The following is a 24,564-nucleotide window of genomic DNA, read 5'->3' as shown; positions in this document are numbered from 1 at the left end:
AGCTTAAATATTTCATTATTTGGTCAGGCAATAAAATTAATATAAAAAGATTCCTTCTATCACTGATGTTTTGCAATAGATCCTTTGTAAACCCATCTTATTCCCTTAAATGCAGTGATATCAAGATATTAGACAATACATCAATATACACTAGTAAGTCTACAGTTCATAAAAGGATATGGGACTTGTGACTTTGTTTAATTAGTATGCTCACCCAAAATGTAATAAAGTTGCAAATGGATTTTTGAACAGCACATTGGTTGATAGGTCCAAATAGTGACAAAGGATTTTAAATATAAGTGTACAAATAAGTGTACCTTTGATAGATAGTCAAAGAAGGAATAACATGGAGAGAACCCTTTCTAAAACCCAAATTTATTTGTTTTTAAATTATAAAGTAGTATATGTTTAGTGTTTATTATAGAAAATTCAGAAGATACAGAAGGTTTAGAAGGATATTTCACATGTGTTTAATAATAAAATTGAGATTACATTGTACATAGGTTTTTGTCATGAACATTTTCTTGTTTAATTAGCTTATCTTGAAAAACAAATTTTTAATATCTGAGTGGTTTTCCTTCCAGTAGATAAACCATAATTTATTTTACACTCTATTGTGAGACAGTTAAGTTATTTCTTAATTTTTAAAAAAATATTTTACCCTCCTGGCTGGCATAGCTCAGTGGATGGAGCGCGGGCTGGGAACCAAAGTGTCCCAGGTTCGATTCCCAGCCAGGGTACATTCCTGGGTTGCAGGCCATAACTCCCAGCAGCCGCACATTGATGTTTCTCTCTCTCTCCCTCTCTCTCTCTCTCTCTCTCTCTCTCCCCCCCTCCCCCTCCCTTCCCTCTCTAAAAATAAATAAATAAATAAATAAAATAATATAAAAAAAAAAGAAGTCACAAGCATATAGAAAAAAAAAAAATTTTACCCTGGCTAGTGCAACTCAGTGGATTGAGTGTGGGCCTGCGATCCAAAGGGTCCCAGTCAAGGCACATGCCTAGGTTGCAGGCCAAGTCCCCAGTACGGGGCATGTGAGAGGCAATCACACATTGATGTCTCTTTTCCTCTCTTTCTCCTTCCCTTCCCCTCTCTCTAAAAGTAAATAAATAAAATCTTTAAACACATACACACACACAAAGCTTTTTAAAAAATGGTTAAAACGTGAATTAAAAAAATTAAATACATTTTACCTGGCTGGCGTAGCTCAGTGGATTGAGCACCGGCTGGGAACCAAAGTGTCCCAGGTTCGATTCCCAGCCAGGGTACATTCCTGGGTTGCAGGCCATAACCCCCAGCAACCGCACATTGATGTTTCTCTCTCTCTCTCTCTCTCCCTCCCTCCCTTCCTTCCCTCTCTAAAAATAAATAAATAAAATCTTTAAAAAAAAAATTAAATACATTTTATTGATTATGCCATTATAGTTGTCCATTTTTTTCTCCCCTTTATTCCCTTCCACCTTTGTACCTCCCTCTCACCAGCATTCCAACCCCCTTAGTTCATGTCCATGTATCCTACATATAAGTTCTGTGGCTTCTCTATTTCCTCTACTATTCTTAACCTCCCCCTGTCTATTTTGTACCTACCATTTATGCTTCTTAATTCCTGTACCTGTTCCCCATTCTCCCTTTCTGCCTCCCCACTGATTATCCTCCATGCAATCTCCATTTCTGTGATTCTGTTCCTGTTCTAGTTGTTTTCTTAGTTTGTTTTTGTTTTTCTTAGGTTCAGTTGCTGATAGTTGTGAGTTTGTTGTCATTTTACTGTTCATATTTTTGATCATCTTTTTCTTAAATAAAGCTCTTCAATATTTCATATAATAAGGGCTTGGTGATGATGAACTCCTTTACCCTGACCTTACCTGGGAAGCACTTTCTCTGCCCTCCCATTCTAAATGATAGCTTTGCTGGGTAAAGTAATCTTGGATGTACGTCCTTGCCTTTCATGACTTGGAATACTTCTTTCCAGCCCCTTTTGCCTGTAAGGTTTCTTTTGAGAAATCAGCTGACAGTCTTATAGGAATTCCTTTGTAGGTAATTGTTTCCTTTTCTCCTGCTGCTTTTGATGCATTCCTTATCTTTAATCTTGGGTAATGTAATTATGATGTATCTTGGTGTGTGCTTCCTTGGGTCCAACTTCTTTGGGACTCTCTGCTTCCTGGACTTCCTGGAAGTCTATTTCCTTTGCCAGATTGGGGAAGTTCTCCTTCATTATTTTTCCAAATAAGTTTTCAGTTTCTTGCTCTTCCTCTTTTCCTTCTGGCACCCCTATGATTCAGATATTGGAACACTCAAAGTTTTCCCAGAGGTTCCCAAGCCTCTCCTCACATTTTTGAATTCTTATTTCTTCATTCTGTTCTGACTGAATATTTATTTCTTCCTTCTACTCCAAACCATTGATTTGAGTCCCAATTTCCTTCCTTTCAATGTTGGTTCCCTGCATATTTTTCTTTATTTCACTTTGCATAGCTTTCATTTCTTCCTCTATTTTTCAGTCATACTCAACCATTTCTGTGAGCATCCTGATTATCAGTGTTTTGAACTATGCATCTGATAGGTTGACTAGCTCTTCATTGCTTAGTTGTATTTTTTCTGGAGTTTTGATCTGTTCTTTCATTTGGGCCATATTTCTTTATTTTCACGTGCCTGTAATGGACAGATCTGTAAGTTTTCACCAGCGTGGGGCAACCCACTCACTGCATTGTGGCTCTGATGTGGGGGAGTGGTCCAAGAGCTTGCTCAGCTCTCTGCCGGTTTTCAGTAACTTCCCCTGCTACCCACAAGCAAATTGGGCCCTTTCATGCTGATTCCCGGGTAGGAAGTTTGTATACATTCTAGGACTGTATGGGTCTCTCCATTGGACTCTCCTGTGTGGCTGGGAGTTTCTCCTACAGCCATAATCCTCACAGGTTTTTACAGCCAGAGGTTTTGAGGCTTCATTTCCCAACACTAGAACTGTGGGTTTCATGGTCTGTCTCACTCCCCAGTTGTTCCTCCCAGTTTATCCACATGCAAATGTGGGACCACAGGTCTGTTAGCTGCCAATTTGCCCACCCCGTCATCCTCCAGCTGCTGCCTTGCTGCGTCCTCTTCACCCCAGCTGCCTGTCTTAGCCCCTCCTACCAGTCTGAATGAATGTTTCTTCTTTAACTCCTTTGTTGTCAGACTTCCATAAAATTCACTTTTCTGGCAGTTCTGGTTACTTTTTGTTTTTAAATTTGTTGTTGCTCTTCTGTTTGTTGTGCAAGAAAGCAATGTGTATCTACCTATGCCTCCAACTTGGCTGGAACTCTGTTTGTGTTTTGGGGTTTTTTTTTTTTGCTGTGATAAATAATTTAACATGTAACATCCATATACAGAAATCTTTGTAAGAATTTGATTATTTCCTTAAATAAATTTCTAGAGGTAGAATACCTGGGTCAGAGTATTTGTACATTTTAAGTCTTTTGATACTATCATCAAAGTGCTTTCTAGCAAGATATAATAAATTCTCCTGAGTATTACCTTATTAAAAACTTATTTACAGATTTCATTGGTCAGAAAAAATTCTCATTCTCCATTCTCATTTTTTAAAATTTGTGTGTTTAAGCCCTGGGTGGTGTAGCTCAGTGGATTGAGCGCGGGCTGCAAACCAAAGCATTGCAGGTTCGATTCCCAGTGAGGGCACATGCCTGGGTTGCAGGCCACGGCCCCCAGCAGCCACACATTAATGTTTCTCTCTCTCCCTCCCTTCTCTCTCTAAAAATAAATAAATAAAATATTTTAAAAATTGTGTTTTTAAAAATAAGTAGTAAGGTTGAATATTTTAAAATGTACTTATTGGGCCACTTTAATTTCTTCTTTATAATTTATCTGTTTATATCCTCTTTTTAAAATTTGGATGTTTGCCTTTTATTGATTTTTATCAACTTTTTTTTTAAGGCAGATCCATTTTTAACTTTTTGAGGTATCTTTATGTGTTTTTTAAGACAATTTTTTTTTAAGATTTTACTTATTTATTTTTAGAGAGGGATGGGAGGGAGAAAGAGAAAGAGAGAAACATCAATGTGCAGTTCCTGGGGGCCGTGGCCTGCAGCCCAGGCATGTGCCCTGACTGGGAATTGAACCTGCGATGCTTTGGTTCACAGCTCGTGCTTCAACTTTTTTATATATTAAATATATTAACATTAGGTCAAATATTGCTCAAATAGCCTTTACTGTCTATTTGTCTTTATCTGCTTTTTCAATTAAAACATTTTTATATAATGGTTTTATATGTGGATGTTTTATCATTATCATTTTTATTTAAATAAATATATCAACCTCTGCATTTATGAATTTTTCCTTTGCTTTTGTACCTAGAAAGTCTTTTTTTTTATGCCTAAGTGAAGGATGACATGTTAGAGGCACAGCTGTGCAAATAATTGCCTTTGGCAATGTGAATTTTTACAATCTTTCTGAAAAGTGATCTGGCATTATATGTTAAAATTAAAATACACATACTCTTAGGTTCAGAAATAAAAGTACCATACTGTAAAGTTAATGTACAAAAATGTGATTTCTACAGCATTAATTGTAGTAACAGAAAACTAGAAATCCTATATGTTCAGTAAGAGGATAATTGAATACATTATTCTACACCTATAATGTAGAATATTGTTTAGCTATAGAAAAAAATTGAGTAAGGGTCTTTGTGTATGTCTTGAAAGAATATTTGTGATATTTTAGGGGGAAAGACATTTAAAAAAACATCAGAATAATGAGTACAATATGACTTCATTTTGATGTAACAAAACAGAACAAACAGCCCTGGCCAGTGTGGCTCTGTTGGTTGGAGCATTGTCCTATAACCAAAAGGTTGCAGATTTGATTCCTGGTCAGGGTACATACCTAGGTTGTAGGTTTGATACCCAGTCGGGGTGCTTATGGAAGGCAACAAATCAATGTTCTCTCTCTCACATCAATGTTTCTCTCTCTAAAAGCAATAAAAAATGTTCTTGGGTGAGGATTTTTAAAAAAAGAACTAACACTAAACATCTAAGTTGTATGAGCATTGAGAAGAGTGAAGATACATACACTTCTCTCTCTTTTTTTTTTTAAAGATTTTATTTATTTATTTTTTAGAGAGGTAAGGGAGGGAGAAAGAGAGAGAGAGAGAGAGAGAGAGAGAGAGAGAGAGAGAGAGAGAAACATAAATGGGTGGTTGCTGGGGGTCGTGGCCTGCAACCCAGGTATGTACCCTGACTGGGAATCAAACCTGCGACACTTTGGTTCGCAGCCCGCGCTCAATCCACTGAGCTACGCCAGCCAGGGCTTCACTTCTCTTAATGCTGGTTCTTTCAATGGGTTGTGATTAGGGGGTATAGAGGATAAATAGCTTTCATGTATTCATTTTTCTTGTTGGGTGTTTTCATTTTGTTCATTTGTATGAACTTTTACTGGGTGAAGGGGGCAGAGGGGGAAAAGTGCGGAAAACTGTAATAGCATAATCAATAAAATATACAGTATTTTGCCATTTATAATTCACACATTTTTTAGGGAAAAATAAGGATGCACAATATATATGGGTAGTACTAATTCCGCATCTATATAAATGTTTTTAACTCTTTTACTTATGTTTATGCATTAAAAATGTAACTCTAGAAAGCAATAACAATACCCATATGCAAAATAATACCCTGGAATATGAGAATTGGTTTTGTTTCTGAATATAAATAAGTAAATAATTGAATTAAAAAGTTAAAATGAAAGATTTTTTCCGCTGAAAGTTTGGGCCAAAAATGTGGGTGCTCATTATACATGGGAGTGCATTATCCACAGCAAAATATGACATTTTTAAAAAAAGATATTAACAGTCAAATAGTGCCAAATATTATCTATTTAATACATCAATTTCAATTCTGATTTTGAAATACTCTGTAGTATATTCATTTGAAAAGGTTGAGCTTTAGTTTCTTAAAATATTGTTTACAGAACAATATTTCTGAAAATACATATAAGGTATAAAGAATAAAAATACAAAGCACACCTGTACACCTGACATCTAATTTAAGAACTTCTACCAATTCAGTTTCATTTCTTGCCTCTTCAGAGCCAACTACCATTCTGAATTTAATGCTTATCATTCTCTTACTTTTTCTATAGTTTTACAATTTATATCTCCAAACATATTATGATTTCATTTTGCATATTTCTTAATTATATATGAATTTAATCCTTTAAAGACTTTTCACTAAGTATTATATTCCTAAAATTTCTCCATGTCATTTCTTTTAGCTATAATTTAATTCTTCATAGCTGTGTCATAGTATAGGAATAAATTTACCAAAATTTATTTACTTATTTATTCATTATTAATGGTCATTTGGATTGTTTCCAAGGTGGGGTTATTATCAGTAATATGGCTATGAACATTCTCTAGATATAATCTGGTACACATACGTCCAGAAAGTATCCAGCCACACAATATGAAAAGTAGAGACATTTATTAAAGAAGATACAAGAAACGTACATAGGACAATGACACCTCAGTCCCCTTCAAAGTAAGCACCTTGGGACCTCACACAGTTCTCCCACCATCTCTCCTACTGTTCAAAATATTCTCCAAGATCCTTTGTTGGAATTGCTATCAGCTCCCCTGTTGTATTTTTCTGAATTTCATTGACAGCCTGAAGCCTGTTCCCTTTCAAAGGTGATTTCAGTTTTGGGAAAAGCCAGAAATCATAGGGCACCACATGTAGGCTGTCAAGGAGCTCAGTGTCCTGGGTGATTTGATATTTTGCCAGAAAATCTATGTGAGATGTGATGCATGAGCAGGTGCATTGTTGTGATGAAGCTATCAATCACCTGTTGCCCATAGCTGTGGCCATTTTTGTTGTGTTGTATCTTTCAACCAATGAAGAACTTGAGGTAGTACTCCTTATTAATTGTTTGGCCTGGAGGGGTGTACCCATGAAGTATAATGCCTTCCCAACCAAAAAATACAGCAGACATGGTCTTGATCTTGCTGTGACTTTGCTGTGCCTTCTTTGGGTGTGGAGAGCCAAACTTCCATTGGGACAACTGGGCCTTTGTTTCCAGATCGTAGCCCTAGACCCACAATTCATCTGTGGTTATGATCTTTTGTAGGAAGTCTGGTTCATTGGTAGCAGGTGAATCAAGTCATTAGCAACTGTAACATGATATTCTTTCTGCTCTGGTAGCTGAAGCCCCAAAATGAATTTTGTTATGGCCCATTTCATGCCAAGATCCTGCATCAAAATCTAGGACACAGTAGTTTTTGGAATCCCCAGATCACTTTCTAGTTCTTGAGCTGTCAGTCACAGATCTTTGTTGATTGTAGCCTGTACACATTCAACATTCTCAGGTGCTGTGCTTCTTGCAGGCCTCCCAGAACGTGTATCACTTTCAACAGAGTCTCTCAACCATCTTTGAAGTGTTTGTGCCATACTTTTATTTGTGCTGCACTCATTGTATTGTCCCCGAAAGCCTTCTGAATTATCCAAATAGTTTCCATGGAGGAATGTTCAAGCTTAATGCAAAATTTGATGCAGATTTGTCGCCCTGCTCGCTCAGTCATTTTGAATGTGACAGCCTCTTAGACAACATGCTCACTCAGTGGCCTCAAACCGCCCCCACTGACTAGTACAGTGAAGTCATCATTGTTCATGCACGTGCATTCCAGTCCACTCTCCTTGGCTGCCAGGTTACAGCCATGTTGCACAAACCATTCTTGTTATATTAAAAATGGCTGGACTTCTTCCGGACAGATATGCACCAATTTCTCTAATTTATATATATAGAAGTATAATTACTGATGATAGGATGTGAATAGCTTCAGCTTTACTAGATATTGGCCAAATTGTTTTCCCGAGTAATTGTACCAGTTTATACTTTTACCAGAAATGTATGAGTTCAAGTTGTTTCACATTTTCACCAACATTTATTATTTTCAATTCTAATTTTTCCAGTCTCGTGGTTTTGGTTTATAATTTCCTGATTCCTAATGAATTTGAACCTATTTCTAAATGTTTATTTGTTCTTTGTATTTCTTCTTGTGGAAATTATTTGACCTTTTTTTGTTGTCCTTTTTACGAACCTCTATATGTTCTCTGATATACTGGATTTTAATCTTTTGTTGGTTCTGTGTGTTGTAAGTAACTGTTTCCAGATTGATGCTTCCTTTTTCACCTTTTTTATGATATTGTTTAATGAACAAAAACTCATAATGTAGTCAGATTTACTCATCTTTTCCTTTGTAATTTGTGCCTTTTGGTTTCTTGTTTAACAGATTATCCTATTATTTTAATGTTTTGTCTTTCACATTAAGTAAGTTCTTAATCCAGCTGGAAATAAGTTTTGAGTATGGGGTATAGTGGGAGTCTGATTTTATTCTTGTTCCATCTGTCTAGCCAGCTGCTCTCTCACATACTTATTGCAAGTTTATCCTTTCCCAATTGATACATAGTGCCAGTTGTGTCATAAATTGAGTGTCCATAAATATGTGGACTTGTTTCTTGTTTCTCTGCTGTGGTTCTTTGATGTTACTCCTGCACTAGTGCCACATGTTTGAAGTACTATAACTTTATACTATTTCTTGATATAGTAGGGCAAGTCCCCACCGATCTTACTCTTTATCAAGAGTTACTACTCTTGACTCTTTGTTATTCTATATAAATTTTAGAATCAGTTTAGCTTTCATTTTTTAAAAAGTTGGGATTTTGATAGGACTTACATTTCTCCAAAATCAGTTAGTGAAGAGCTGACATTTTTATAATGAGTTTTTCCAGCCATGACATGAATATGATATCTATTTCCATTTATTAATTTAATAAGGTTTATTATTTCTTTTTTAACATTTTATTTATTGATTTTAGAGAGAAAGAGAGGAAGGCAGGGAGAGAAAGAGAAACATTGATTTGTTATTCTACTTTTTTATGCGCTCATTGGTTGCTTCTTGTATGTGCCCTGACTGGATTATCGAACCCATAATCTTGGCATTACCATGATGACACTCTAACCAACTCAGCTACCTGCCCAGGGCCAGTTTATGGTTTCCCTGATGGAGATCGGATACCTGTTTGTTTAGATTTGTAATAAGTTAAAGGGAATGCATTGAATGGTTCTCAACAAGTATAATGTTTGCATTGTGTGTGTGTGCTATCAGGTTAAGAATAATGTAATTAATTTTAATAAGAAATTAGGATAATAATATATAAAAGAAATTATTCTGGTTACTTGACTTATTAAATTTTTGTTTAGTTCTCTCCCTGCCAAAGTCTTCTCCTTACCAAAACCTTGCCTTATCCTCAAAATATCTTTTTTTTTTTAAAGATTTTATTTATTTATTTTTAGAGAGGGAAGGGAGGGAGATAGAGATAGAGGTAGAGAGATAGAGAAAAACATCAATGTGCGGTTAATGGGGGTTATGGCCTGCAACCCAGGAATGTACCCTGGCTGGGAATCGAACCTGGGACACTTTGGTTCCCAGCCCGCGCTCAATCCACTGAGCTACGCCAGCCAGGGCAACCTCAAAATATCTTTTAATGGAAAAATATTTTAATGTTAAAGGATTATATTCTCTCCTAAAGCTATAACTTGAAACTCTAGGTTAATCAGATTTATAAATAATGAGATCCTGAGAAAGAATTTTTATTGTTTAATCCTTTGATTTATATTAGAAAAAAAACTAGGTTTTTAAGTTTTATATTTATAGATATCAGAAGAGAAATCATTTCAGGCAAGTACAGAAAGGAATACTACTTATCTTTTAATTTAGAAATTGTTTTTTCAAGTATTTGCAAAGTACTATAAAATTCAAAGCTCTGCATTCATAAAATATGATTGAATTTTAAAAATAAGTCATACTCAATTATATATTTGCAAGGCATTGCAGGAAAGAAAAAGGAGAATTTTGGATGAAGCTGTGGAATTAAGTCAGGATCACTTTAAAAAATACCTAGCAAAACTTAAGTCAATCAATCCACCTTGTGTGCCTTTTTTTGGTAAGTTACTAAATATGGATTTATATGGGGGGAGAGTTTGTTATACAAAAAAGACACCCTTTAGAGTTAGATCATTTTTATTTTATCTCTGAAAACATCTATTTTTATTAGCTGTTGATTAATAAATAAAACTTAAACTTTCTATTTTTCTGACCTATAAAATAAATATTATGATAATTACCTCATAGAGTTGTTTTAAGGAGCTCTGTGGGGTCTCTTCCATAATAGTACATATCTCATTCATGAGGGCTCCATCCTCGTGACTTAAGCACCTCCCAAAGGTCCCACTTCCAATACCATTACCTTGGGCATTAGGATTTCAACACATGAATTTTGAACATTCAAACCATAACATGCATGCATGCATACACATGTACACCCTGTTGTGATAACAAAAAATATCTCCAGACATTCCCAAATATCCCTTGGGGGACAAAATTTCCCCCAGTGAGAACTACTGATTTAAATGAATCAGTAATTATGCATGAAAAAGGAACTAAAAACTTTCTTACTGTCCCAGAATGAGGAATAATTTTTTTTTATCTAAATTATGGGCTTTGGGACACAGAAATAGTTTATAAATCTTATATAGTCTTATTAATCAGAATTGACTTAAAATTTATTGATCAATAATCATTTAAGATCATTGGCACTAGATATGTATAACCAAATATTAAAATGGTTAGAATAGATTTAATACTTAAAATTTAGACTTATGAATGAATATTCCCTTTTATTTTAGGCTGTTAGTCTAAGAAATGACAAATTAAACTTTCTTCAAACCCTAATTTTTTTTGTTTTGAATTGTTTGCATATTAAATTCTTAATGTAGAATTAATTATTAAGTACCAGAGACTTACCAACATTTTAGGAGTAAGTTGCTAGATTATAGAATGTCTTTCAACTTTTCTAAATACATCGTTTTCCCAAATGGTTAAGTAACCAATTTTATAACTTTTCTTCCAATACTTTTTTTAACTAGGAATATATTTAACAAATATTCTGAAGACTGAAGAAGGGAATAATGATTTTTTAAAAAGAAAGGGAAAGATTTAATCAATTTCAGTAAGAGGAGGAAAGTGGCTGAAATTACTGGAGAAATTCAGCAATATCAGAATCAACCTTACTGTTTACGGATAGAACCAGAAATAAGGGTAAATATTTTCTTTGCTTATCTTTAAAAGAGAACATGTTAAATCTTCTGCCATCTCTAAAAAATATCATAACCACATATTATGCTATATTTTTCTATGAAAATAACATAATCAGTAAATAATCAATAGATAAAATGATAAATGTTAGGTATTCTGCTCTAACTATCTGAAGTTATTAATATTATTAGGTGTCTTAGCTTGAAAGTATTGCTTCTTTGTGTAACTGGTTCAGGTAACACTAGCAAAAAATATGACAAAATGGAATGTAAGAAGCTTTCTGATTTTCATGCAGTAAAAAAATCTACTAGTGCTATTATTGATAGCCATTTTAGACATTTTATATGCCAATAAAACATTAAGTAATTAATCCCTTTTTAAGAATACTGGGTTTAATGGGAAGTTGCTGATAGAATGATATATGTATATGCATAGCAGAAAATGATTTTTTAAACATTCTATCAATTGATGTTCTATTTTGAGCAGTAATTCATAATATTGATTCTATGGTACTGTAAGATGTAGAATACCTTCTAAATTAGAATAAATTATAATAATTTGTGTTAAATGAATTTATTGTATTATACTTATTTGAAATTCAGAACATAAAATAATGGTGGATCAGAATCAGTTCACTTGTCTCATTAAAAATTGTGCTAAACTTTCAGATGTAGTCTGCATGTTGGGCATATTGAGTGCAAAGGCCACCATCACTCCTACCCTCTTAAATTAAAAAATGGTAACTGCTCTTTGTTCCCAGTTCAAAACAAAGTACCCTGAAGTCCTAAGAAAGAATGACCTAAAGTTTAAAATATACCATTATGAAAATGTAAACAAATACTGGCTGTGAAGAATATGATGATAAGCTACTATTTCATCCCATTCCCTCTTCATTGAGCCAGCCATCTTTGATGTGGGACTTCATAGGACTAAGCACATATGTTCTTGAAATCCAGATTGGTGTTCACAATATATTCCCCTGCCCAGAAATAATGTTACATTGTACTTGGTTATACTTGAAATAGAACTGTTAAGCCTTCTTATCTCAGTAACTTCTAATAGGTTTTTGTGACCTGGACTAGACTTCCTGCCATCTTTTAAATCATTCTTTTGGGGATGAGAAGGGGTGGGGTGCAGAGAATGCTCTCTTTATGATTGAGCCAAAGCAAATTTCACATGTAAATAAAATAGCTATTCACTTTTCAAACCATAGTTAACCAAGCTAAATTGTATTAAAAAGTAGAGCAAACAATGAGAAAAACAAGAATATTGCTGTTATAAGTTCATAAAAGTCTTTAAATTACTGTTGGTTCATATGATTTAACATAGTTAACCTAACTTGTTTCAATATAATGTAATTTTATTGAAATTGACAGAATGCCTGAAAAGTGGAAGAATTTTACACTAGAAATTTTACAGCTCATTTTGCGTACTGCTAAAGATAAAACCTAGTACTTGTTTTTATATATGATTCTAACTAAACCACTTTAAAATTAAATAAAGCTAAATCCAGTAATTTGCTTCTAAGGAATGTTTCTAAGGAAATCATCAGAAATGAACAGAAAAATTTATGCACAAGGAGGTAATAATAACAATAATTACTATGATAGCAAGAAATTAGAAGGGTAACTATATGGATAGCTACCTGTATGGAGAATTGGTAAAACAAATTTTGGAACATCCATCTGATGAAATACTATAGCGCTAATACTTACATTTTATAAAGTGAATTGCATGAAAAAATAATTGAATATATTGAATATAAATTTTAAAAGGTTAAAAATAATTACAGCATATCCTAATTTTGCAGAAAAATATGTAATATATATATATCCATGCATATATTCACACACAGTTAAGGATAGTCTAATAGTGAAATGTTAACAGTGAGATCTCTGGTTAAATGAGATTACTATTTGTCTTTTTGCACTTTACTAAATCATCTAAGTTTTCTACCTAAAAACTTAAATTTAAGCTTAGAAAATATCTCCTAAAGAAAAAAGTTTATTTTGCTAGATAAGTTGTTTATAATTATACTTGAAATTGCTTTTGAATAGACATTAGTCCAGTTTATCTTTACTCTTTTTCTGATTGTCAAAGTTTCATTGCAGATTATAACTATAATTCTGTTGTAAACACTTTTGATAGCTAACTGGTAATGATCATTTAGTTTTAATAATGAGTAGGAATAATATTAACTGAGGGATACTGAGCCATTATGTGGTAATAAATGAAAATCTGTTCACCTTCTTAACAGAACTCTTAAAACTAGAATATATAACTTCCAAAGAAATGAACAGAATTTATTCAGAAGTAGAAAGATTGGAATTAGCAATCCTTGTGGACTTTTCAGACATTATGATCTCTTAATTTGTTGACAATTTTTTATATTAAACTGATGAAATAAATGTTTTAATAAGATCTAAAACATATACTTATGGATATTTAATTCCAGCGGTTCTTTGAAAACCTTAATCCCATGGGAAGTGCTTCTGAAAAAGAGTTTACAGATTACTTGTTCAACAAGTCACTAGAAATTGAACCCCGAAACTGCAAACAGCCACCTCGATTTGTAAGTTTATTACAATTTTAGAAAAAGTGTTTTTAAAACAATATTATCTTTAATGTTTAACAGCCAGTTTCCATTAAAATTGTAATTTACTTGAATACCTGTTTTTATGTATTTTGTTTTGCAGCACTGTACTATTTCTAAAATTACATATACTGTGGGGAAAAACATTAGCCTTTTGATAAAATCTGGTTTATCTTTTATCTTAGTACCACTTATTTACCTGTTCAGTTTTTATCCTTCCTAATGTAACTGTGAGAGACCTAAATGACAGGTAGCCAGCTGGAACAGGAAACAAAAGACCTGAGAAGGAGTAAGCAGATATGTCATGGTTCTTCTGGCTTGGGCATGACTCCTGCCATTAGAGCACCATGGTCCTTGGTTGTCACTAGAACCCACCTGTATTGCTAAAATTTTTTGCTGCAATTCCTAGTTATTCCTGAGATTTGCAGTGACAGCAGAAATAGTGGCAGACCAATTCTTATTAGTTAAAAGTGAAGCCAAATGTGAAAGGAAGTAAACACATACCAATTCTGGGTCAAGCAGTATGTTTATAGTTTCATATTATCTCATTTCCACAACACTTGTGTGATATACATCTTATTCTAGTTTTACAAATATAAAAACTGGGGCTTAAAGGAGTTAAATAACTTTTTCAAGGCTGCATAGCTAAGATATTGACATACTTGAGATTTTTAACTCAAGTTATTTGAATCTTAGTTTCATGGTTTTTCATCAGATTACCACTATGATAATTTCAAAAAGGGAGCAGGTGTTGAAGGGGGGACAATGATAGCAGTTTCTCTAAAACTTTAAGTGTGTTGTCTGATTGATGTTTGTCACAAACATCAATGTTTCTCCCCCTTTCTCACCCCTTTCCCCTCTGTCTAAAAATAAATAATAAATAAATATCAAGTGCTGTTATATATGTTGGTCATATACCATTATGAAGAAAAAAGCAAGGTCTCTTTTTTTTTTCTGAAGCACTTTTTATAATACGTTGCATATATTAAGTCCATTGTAAATATTGGTAAATTGATATCAGTGATTTGAAGAAGTTTAGGTTTAAGTGTTTTGAGAGCAAAAAGTTACTCACACAGATATTTAAGAATTTTACTTATGTAGTATGAAAGGAAATTTACTTATATTTGAGTCCATCTTAAAATTAAGCCACTCAAAGCTAAAGTTTTCTTTTTTTAATTGACTTTATTGGGGTGACACTGGTTAATAAAACCATACAGTTTTCAAGTATACAACTCAGTAAACATCAGCTACATACCACATCATGTGCTCATCACCCAAAGTAGTCTCTTTCCCTGCCCATCTATATCCCTCATTTGCCCCCTTCCACCTCACCTGCCCTCAATCCCCACTCCCCCTGGTTATCACCACACTGTTGTCCATGTCTGTGTGTCATACATCCAAAGTGTGCTACTAGAATGCTACAGGCTGATTTTACAAATTAGGAGTTCATTGTACTCTTGTAACTAACTGTATTCTAAGAATTACTAAAGTAGCACTAAGTCATAAAAATAAACTACATCCAAATTAATAATGATAATTATGTTTGCTTTTCCTAGCCCAGGAAATCAACTTTCTCTTTAAAATCTCCTGGAATAAGGCCTAATACAGGCCGACATGGCTCTACCTCAGGCACTTTAAGAGGTCATCCAACACCATTAGAAAGAGAACCATGTAAAATAAGCTTTAGTCGGATTGCTGAAACTGAGCTTGAATCAACAGTGTCGGCACCAACCTCTCCAAATACACCGTCTACTCCACCAGTATCTGCTTCTTCAGACCTTAGTGTGTTTTTAGATGTGGATCTCAACAGTTCCTGTGGTATGTATTTGATGTAAACCATTTGGTAAAGAAAGGAATCTTGTGTTTAAGATAATTCTCATCATTTTAATTAGGAAACTATAGAACTCTTTTAAACTGTTAGTGTGGAAAGTGACAGAGAAATGTGAAAATTGTGATTAATACAGGGGAATAAAGCATCATTTGTGCATTGTTCATGCATATTATTTTCTTATGTATTCATTCAACAAAGATTTATTTAGTACCTTTTGGGCACCACTACTACTCTAATGAGAACAATAGACAATAAGAAAACAAGCAGATAAGTTCTGTGAAGGAAATTTAAAAAGAGACTGATAGAGAGGAAACTAATGATAATAAAGGAAAAACATTCCAGCTACAAAGAGTACTGGGTTCATTTCTTTAAAAACAAACATGGCAAAAGATGACAATGAAGTTCTGTACTCTGTGTTTATGCAGACATATTTTAAAAATAAAAACTATACATATCTTCCTTTTCAAATTAATTTTTCTCATTCCAATAGGCAGCAATAGCATCTTTGCTCCAGTTCTCTTGCCAAATTCAAGTAAGTAAGAATTTGAGTTGATTCTAATGAAATGACTATAAAAATAATAAAGTTGACTAAATTTGTATGTGAGTATTTTGGGTTTAGTGACATTTAAAAATTTAACATATGAGTGAAGTTCTTATAATAAATTGAATTACTTGCTTACAACCGTGTACTATTTAAACTTTACTATAGTTTATTTTCATCATTTTATAACCTATCTATGTTCTAGGGGCTGTGTGACCACTGAACAAATATTAGCATCTGTAAACTTGTTAGCGATCAAATGAGATAACTATGTAGAGCATCTACCGCATTACTTGGCCCAAAATGAGTAGTGATTTTATATCAGTTATCATATTTTTGGACTATAAGACACACTTTTTACCACATTTTTTGCTTCAAAATTTTTCCCATTTTCCTCCTCTAAAACTTAGGTGTGTCTGGGGTCCGTATCTTAAGATGCACCTAGGTTTTAGAGGAGGAAATAGGAAACAAAATTTGAAGCAAAAAAATATGGTAAAAAAGGGCATCTTATAGTCTGAAAAATATGCTACCTCTTCTCTTCCCTACCCCCCCCCAACTCATTTTCCTTTAATTTACTAAATGTTTATTAGGTTCCCAAGCTAGCCCTTGATCACTTATTTTTTCACATGATCTTTTAAAGCAGTATTTTAAGTAAAACACTATTCTGCCACTCTTTATTTTTTAATCCTCACCTGAGGATATGTTTTCATTGATTTTAGAGAGAGAGGAAAAGAAGGGAGAAATTGATGTGAGAAACATCAATCAGTTGTATGCCATACATATCTTGACTGGGGATTGAACCCACAATGTAGGTTTGTGCTCTGACCAGGAATCGAACCTACAACCTTTTGATGTACAGACAGTGTTCCAACCAACTGAGCCACCTTTCCAGGGCTCTGCCATTCTTAATTATTTCATAATTCATGACACATGTTGTCATCCTTCTTTCTATAGTAATTTGTTTAAAACAATGTAACTCAGTAAGGACATAGCAGCTTTGGGGATAATTCTCCCAATCTGGAAGACTTCTGTTTCTGTCATAGTAATGTTTATGATTTAGATAGTAGCAAGAGAGTACCTGTCTTATGAGAAAAGTAAGTTTATTCTTTTAAATGTTTAATTTCAAACTTTATTTAAATTTTTTTAAAAGCAAATAATGCCAAAACACTTGAAATTAACAGCAGGTCCCTATCATAGACTACTGTCCCCACATCTGAAGTTTAGATTCTCCAGAGAAGAAAACTCCTAGTCTCCTACAGTGGTAGAAATGAAGTAGTTGCTTAGCCTCACAAAGTGGAGAATGAGGGATTGGGGTCCTAATTGCACCTTATATAGATTTAATCAGGTTTTCTTTTTTCATGCTCATGCCTTCCATTGTACCAAGTGCCTTCAGCTTCTGATCCCTCTTTTGGTTCTGTGGGAGCAAATTTGCTGCTCACTGTCGGTATCACTGACTGTAGACATGTGGGTTTCATGTTACTCCATTTGTCCCTTTCGTATGCATTGTATCTTCATGCTTTGATGTTTCCTGGCTTCACTGAAGCTTGTGTATTTTATTAATTTCCTTGTTTTGTGGTAGAAATGTTTTTATTGTGTATATTAGTTTCTCTTGCTGCTGTAATAAAGTACCACAAACCAAGTGGTTTAAAAGAGCATAGTTCTAGACGCTGGAAGTCCAAAGATCAAGGTGTTGGCAAGGCCATGCTCTTCTGAAACCTGTAGGGGTGAATTTTTCCTGGCCTTTTCTACCTTCCAGCATTTGCTGGCAATCTGTGACATCCTTTGGTTTGTAGATGCATTGCCTCAGTCTCTGCCTCTGTTGTCACATAGCCATCTTCTCCCTGTGTGTCTCTTTGTCTCTTCTCCCCTTCTTACAAAAGACACCAGTCATACTAGATTAGGGCCTGCTTTCATACTAACTTCATTATATACAGTTTTAACAAGACTATATTTTCAAATTAGGTCACATTTATAGGTACTGGGAGTTAGGGTTCAACATACAGTTTTGGGGGGAGCCACAATTCAATCCATAACACTGTGCCATTTTAGAACCAGGAGTATTTTGGATGGTAGTATTTTGGAGCCAGGAGTGTATTATTTTAGATGGTAGTAAAGCATATTTTCTATATGATAGAGAAATTTTTGTTTTGAAATTTAATAGAAAAAATTAAGAGTAACTGCCTAAAATTCTGAATATCCTAAAATAAATCTTGAAATAAATATTTATAGTAAGTATGAAAAGTTCTCACATGTAATGAGAAAATAGCAAGGGTGAATTAACAATGGACATGAATAAATTGTTCATATCAAAGTATTGAGTAAGACTGTGTTAAAGATTGTTTCATACATTACTTAAACCTTATAAATTGGTATATTAATGTGACCTTTTTGGACAGAGATCTGAAAACAGCATATCAAACCATAAAAATGTACACAGCCTTTGGTCTTACTCAACAAAAAATTAAGTGCTTTGTACTTAGTCACTCTGCAAAGTACTAGGGATTCTGTGCCAAACGGGAAAGACAAAATCTCAGCCTTTGTTTATATAAAATATCATTTTTTGGCAAAGAAGTAACATACATGAAGATCACAATGTTCATCCACTCTCTTGGTTTTTCTACTTTACTATTAGCTCCTTAGTCTCTCTTACTGATTTTTCTTCATTTTCCTAACCTATTAACATTGGAAAGCCCTAAAACTCAGTCCCTGGACCTCTTCTTTTCATCACTTGATTGTCTCATTCAGTTTTATATCATCTATATGATGATAATTCCTCAATTATTTTTTCTCTGCCCAGAACCTCTCTCTTAACCTTTTAGACTCAGATATTCAGTGACCTATTTGACACATCTCTATTTGGATACCTGATAGAAATCTCAAAGTTCACTCCTCCCAAATTGAGCTTGTTTTCATCCCTTCCACAGTTGTTCTTCCAGCTGCATCATCATCTCAGTTCTAATTGCATTTGTGTAATCACTTTAAGCCAAAAATATTCGAGTTATCTTTTACATCTCTTTTTTCATACCCCAAATGTGATCCATCCACAAATCTTCTTTACCCTCAATACATTTAGAATCTAACCACTTCTCACCATCTCTACTGTTGCCACCCTAGTCCATGCCACCATGATCTCTTACCTTCCCACTCTCTACACTTGTCTGTTTTCAGTACAGCAGCCAAGTCCTTTAAGAATGTTAGTTACACTTGTCTCACCTATGCTTGAAGCCCTCCAGTGGCTTTCCAGCTCAGAGTAAAAGCTAAAATCCACTCAAAGGATGCATAAGGCGATTCAGCCTCCTTTGATATGTTCGAGTTCATTGCTTACCACCCTTCCCCATCACTTAATCTCCTCCAGCTTCTCTGCCTCCTGAACACAATAGGCACATTCCCACATCAGGACATTTGCTCTTGCCATTCCTTCTGCTTATGATGCTCTTCACCTATATTGCTTCATGGCATGCTCCCTTGCCTCCTTCAGGCTTTGGCTCAGTGTACCTGAGTTGAGCCATCCCTAATCACCCTATTTAAAATTGCTCCCCTTCTACCTATTCTTATCTCCCTTCCCTACCTAATATTTCTTCTAATTTATAGTCATTATACTTTTACTTAATTACTATGTCTATTCTCCATTCCTAGCCTAGAGTATAAGCTCCATAAGGACATGAATTTTTGTCAGTTGTTCACTATCATATTGCTATTGCTTAGAATAGTGCCTGGCAGTATAGAAGGTGCCTGGTAAATATTTGTTGAATGGATGGATGGATGAATGAGTGGCAAAAAAACTGGAAGTAACTTACATGGCTCACTAAACATTATAGAAATTATTTAGTAAATTATTTTACATTAATTAGTATGAAATATTGAGTCATTTTAAATACTTGCAAAATCTGTAATCTTATAGGGAAATACTCTTGATAGAAAATAAAATTCTGTTCACACTTCAGCAAGGGTTATTGAGTGCCCACTATGGAGAAGTATAACACAGTCACTAAGTGTTCTAACTATAGTCAGACCCAGATTCAAAAACTTTCACAGCTGGCCCACCATCTTTCCGCTACTTCCTGCTTCCTTGAGTGTTTATGTTTCTGTAAGGAAGAGAAGACCCACGACCAGGTTTCTTTTTGACTCTTCATTTGTCCAGATTATCAGCTGTATCTAAGGCTGTTTCCCCTCAGTCATGAGTGGTGGCAGGAACAATAAAGTTTATTTTCCTTTGTTCACTCAAGTAAGAAAGAAAGAGAGGTACAGAGACAGACTGAGTGTTTTCCAAAAGGGCAAGGAACTTCCCTTTCAGTAGCCCCTAGAAAATCTTTCAAATTTTACTAGTCTGAATTAGGTTATGTGCCTACAGCTAAACACTATGACTGAAGGAATGGGATTACTCTGATCGATTTGATCCAACCCCATCTCTGGAGTTAAGGAATAGGTCAGCTTTCACTACAGGCCCTAATGGCCTATTTTTTGTTTCTACTTTTGGCACCCTAAGCCAACAAGACCTCCTGGGGTAAATGCAGTCACATGATTAGGACAGCAAATTTTGACATAGAGTAATAAATCTAACATCCTTACTTGGATGTCCCATAGCAGTTCACACACAGTGTGTTTAAAATTAAACTCATCAACTTCTCAACTAGCTCCTATAAACCCAATCTCAGTATAATAATAAATAAGACATGGTCACTGACTTCATAATAATTGTGTGTGAAAAGAGATATCAAATAGGGAATTAGTCCATAACTACAGGTATTTTAATCATATGAAAAAGATAAATAAATGAAAATAGTTATTATTCTCTGTCTGGTTGGCATGTTTAGTGTTGATTTTCCCCTTATGTTATTTAGTTAATTTCCATTCATGTGGTTATATAACATGTCAATTATCAATAAGAGATTTGCAAAGAGAGTTATGTGCAACAACCCTAATTTATGGTCTCCTGTGTGGGGGTTTTATTACTGGTATAGAAATGTGTTCGTACTAGCTGCTTCAAAAATGCATGGTCTCTGTTTATGAATGATCTATCTCTAGAAGTTACTGTAGCTTATACAAATATGTCTGTTTTGCCTGTTTTAGATTTTTAAAAGGCTTTCAGGGAGCAGAATGTCTTCATTAATCTTAAGTAATATGCTGTTAGTTAGCTTAGTATCTGCAACATTACAGGCAGTATCATTATGCTAAGTGCTAGAGATACAAAAATAAATACACACTGCCCTCAGAAAGCTTACAGTTTATTGGAGAGGTTAGATAAACCAATAGTCAGCTAGAATACAGTCTGACAGATGCCATAGCAGAGGTGATCACAAATTGAGATTAAATTTGTATAATGATTGCCCTGTGAATTATGGTTAAACTGATCTTTTTAATTCACAGAATCTTTCTTCAGTTCGTGTGGTAGTTTACATAAACTAAGTGAAGAGCCACTGATTCCTCCTCCACTTCCTCCTCGAAAAAAGTTTGATCATGATGCTTCAAATTCCAAGGTAGTCAATCGGACGTAGGGTTTGCCTTACTCATCTCATTCAAGGTTGTAAATCTTTAAAACTGTGTTTATTCTTATAAAGAGTCTCAGAATCTGGTGACCCTTTATGGTTTTTAAATATTTGTGTGGTTTTATTAAAAAAATACTTTTTTAAAAGATATTATTTATTTATTTTTAGAGAGAGGAGAAGGGAGGGAGAAAGAGAGGAAGAGAAACTTCAATGTACAAGAGAAACAATGTCCATTGGTTGCCTCTCACATGCCCCCAACTGGGAACCTGGCCCACAACCCAGGCATGTGTCCTGACTGGGAATTGAACCAGTGACCTTTCGGTTTGCAGGCCAGCACTCAATCTACTGAGCCATACCAACCAGGGCTATTTGAAAAATAAGTAATTGTTTAATCCTCATAATTCTTTTCTTTTAAGATTTTATTTATTTATTTTATTATTTTGTTAAGAGAAGGGAAGGAGAAAGAGAGGGAGAGAAACATCAATGTGTGGTTGCCTCTTGTACGTCCCATGCTGGGGACCAGGCCTATACTCAGGCATGTGCCCTCGACTGGGAATCAAACTGGTGACCCTTTGATTCGCAAGCCGGCACTCAGTCTATTGAGCCACACCAAGCCAGGGCTTTTTTATTTTTTAAATCCTTATAATACTTTTAAAGTGGCTGAGCAAATTCACAGATACTTAGAAGTACATTTTCTTTCCTGTAGAGATAGATATAACTTCATTATTCAAAGCATTCTTCAAACTTTAGGGTGCTTCAAAATCACCTGGAAGCCTTGTTAAAACCAGATTGCCAGAGTTTCTGAGTTAGTAGGTCTGGAATAGGGCCCAGTAGTTTGCATTTCTAACAAGTTCCCCACTGTTGCTGATACTTCTGGATCCTGGATCACACTTTTCAAACCGTGACTCTAAGCCTCACTGGGAAAAGTAGAAGAGCATGGCCAGAAACTAGTAGCTGGATATTAAATCTTCTCAACATCATGTTCTTCCATGTCTACAAAACTATATATTATTTTCATTCATTTGCCTATTATTATCATTAAAGTTCATACATTTATGAAATGTATATACAAAGCAAGATAACTTAGGGTATTATGTTCTAAGATTTTAATTAAAACAACTCATATAAAAATATTAAACTGGGCCCTGAATTAAACTGAGAGTAATTTATTCATAAATCTGATCATGAAATTAAATTAACCTATTTTGAACCTCTGGATTCAACTTGACACATAGAAATTTTTCATCCTTTTAAAAACTTTTTGTTAGAGATTTTTCAGTAGAATAGAAGTGTAATTTAATTGCTTTTTTTAAAGGGAAATCTGAAATCTGATGATGACCCTCCTGCTATTCCACCAAGACAACCTCCTCCTCCAAAGATAAAACCCAGAGTTCCTGCTCCTACTGGTGCATTTGATGGGCCACTGCTTAGTCCACCGCCGCCACCGCCAAGAGATCCTCTTCCTGATAGCCCTCCACCAGTTCCCCTTCGGCCTCCGGAACACTTTATAAACTGTCCATTTAATCTTCAACCGCCTCCACTGGGACATCTTCACAGAGATCCAGACTGGTTCAGAGACGTTAGCACTTGTCCAAATTCGCCAAACACTCCTCCTAGTACACCCTCTCCAAGGGTACCACGTCGATGCTATGTGCTCAATTCTAGTCACAGTAATGTTGTTCATCCCCAAGCTCCCCCTGTTCCACCAAGGCAGAATTCAAGCCCTCACCTACCAAAACTGCCACCAAAGACTTATAAACGGGAGCTTTCACACCCCCCATTGTATAGACTGCCTTTGCTAGAAAACGCAGAAACTCCTCAATGATCTTAGCCATATGTAGTCATTGACACTGGAATGATATTTGTAAAGTTCTTTTTTAATTTATTTTAAAAAAGGCATAGTATTTTAGTACTTTTTACAAATAATGCTCTTAAAAATGCTACTGATCAAATAAGCTTTTAAAAATTGGAAAAATAAAAATATAAAAGTCCTTTGCCATTATCCTCAGGTGATCAGTAGCATTGCCTTGTCTTGGATCCTCAGTGCTGCCAAATGGCCAGTATAAAGAATTTATATTTGCACTGTAGACTCTGCTAAAAATATGGTTTAAAATGACATTGATTGCACTGAAAGGGATAGTGCATTTGTGGAATTTTTCAAATTTGAGTAATAACTGCCTAGGGTGTGTGGTGTTACTGATTTTTAAACCTCTTTGACCATCTTCCAGTTTTTACATTTAGGAGAATTGTAACACCCACTGTTCTTAAATTCTTTAATGCCATGTCTTAAATGCCAGAATTTGCTGCTGAAGACAAAAATGAAAAATAGAATGAAAAGAATAGAATGCACTGTGTTTATTATTTTGTCAAAATGTCAACAAAAAGACTACCTAACCCAATCTTAGAGGAGAAAAGGGCATGTATCTTATTCAGATGTGCCTTTTGTTTTTGCAGACTATGGTGTCTTTAGCAAATGAGTTGCCTATTGTTTTGGAAATCAAACAATATGCCGTGTATGTACAGTTTTGTTTATATTGTATATTTGAAGATAATGCTAATAACCTATATAAATTTAAATGACTCGAGGCCTATAATACATCTGCTACTTTACTAATTCATAAATTCAAAGGGAAAGTTTCCTGTGGCATAGGAATCAACTGCCTTGCCTTCAAAACCTAGTAACTTTGTCTATAAATCTTGTGTTAACTAAAATTTTCTTAAATATTTTTTTTAGATTGGTAATATTTAAACCAGCAAATACTTAAAGCTATATTAAACTTTTTAATCAGAGAAGTGAGTAAAACTTTTACTTGCCATTTGGACTCCTTTGTTCAAAGTGATGAAAAAAAAAGTGTGTTCTGATAGTGCTGCAGCAGCAGTTGTAAGGTAGCTGAAAGCCACGTTGTTTATTTACTGGTCTGTGGCCTTTTACTGTGCTTTGTATCAGAGTTCTTAACAAGATCAATAAATCACCCCAG

The 24,564-nt window shown here is 34.6% G+C and overlaps 1 protein-coding gene across 1 annotated transcript in view; it reads left to right on the top strand.

Annotated features, from left to right (window-relative positions):
- SOS2 (SOS Ras/Rho guanine nucleotide exchange factor 2) overlaps window positions 1-24,427 on the top strand; it is a 103,467-nt gene extending 79,040 nt beyond the window's left edge. The window contains 8 exon segments of the mRNA XM_028508318.2: window positions 9,867-9,984; window positions 10,967-11,014; window positions 11,017-11,138; window positions 13,591-13,707; window positions 15,285-15,546; window positions 16,050-16,091; window positions 21,468-21,577; window positions 22,902-24,427. Of these exon segments, the coding sequence (XP_028364119.1) occupies window positions 9,867-9,984; window positions 10,967-11,014; window positions 11,017-11,138; window positions 13,591-13,707; window positions 15,285-15,546; window positions 16,050-16,091; window positions 21,468-21,577; window positions 22,902-23,411 (1,329 nt within the window). The 3' untranslated portion in view covers window positions 23,412-24,427.
- The last annotated feature ends 137 nt before the right edge of the window (window positions 24,428-24,564 follow it).

Source organism: Phyllostomus discolor, chromosome 1 (genome assembly GCF_004126475.2).
Source record: "Phyllostomus discolor isolate MPI-MPIP mPhyDis1 chromosome 1, mPhyDis1.pri.v3, whole genome shotgun sequence".
Taxonomy (NCBI): Eukaryota; Metazoa; Chordata; class Mammalia; order Chiroptera; family Phyllostomidae; genus Phyllostomus; species Phyllostomus discolor.
The sequence above is the reverse complement of the archived record's forward strand: the minus strand, read 5'-3'. Positions and strand labels throughout refer to the sequence as shown.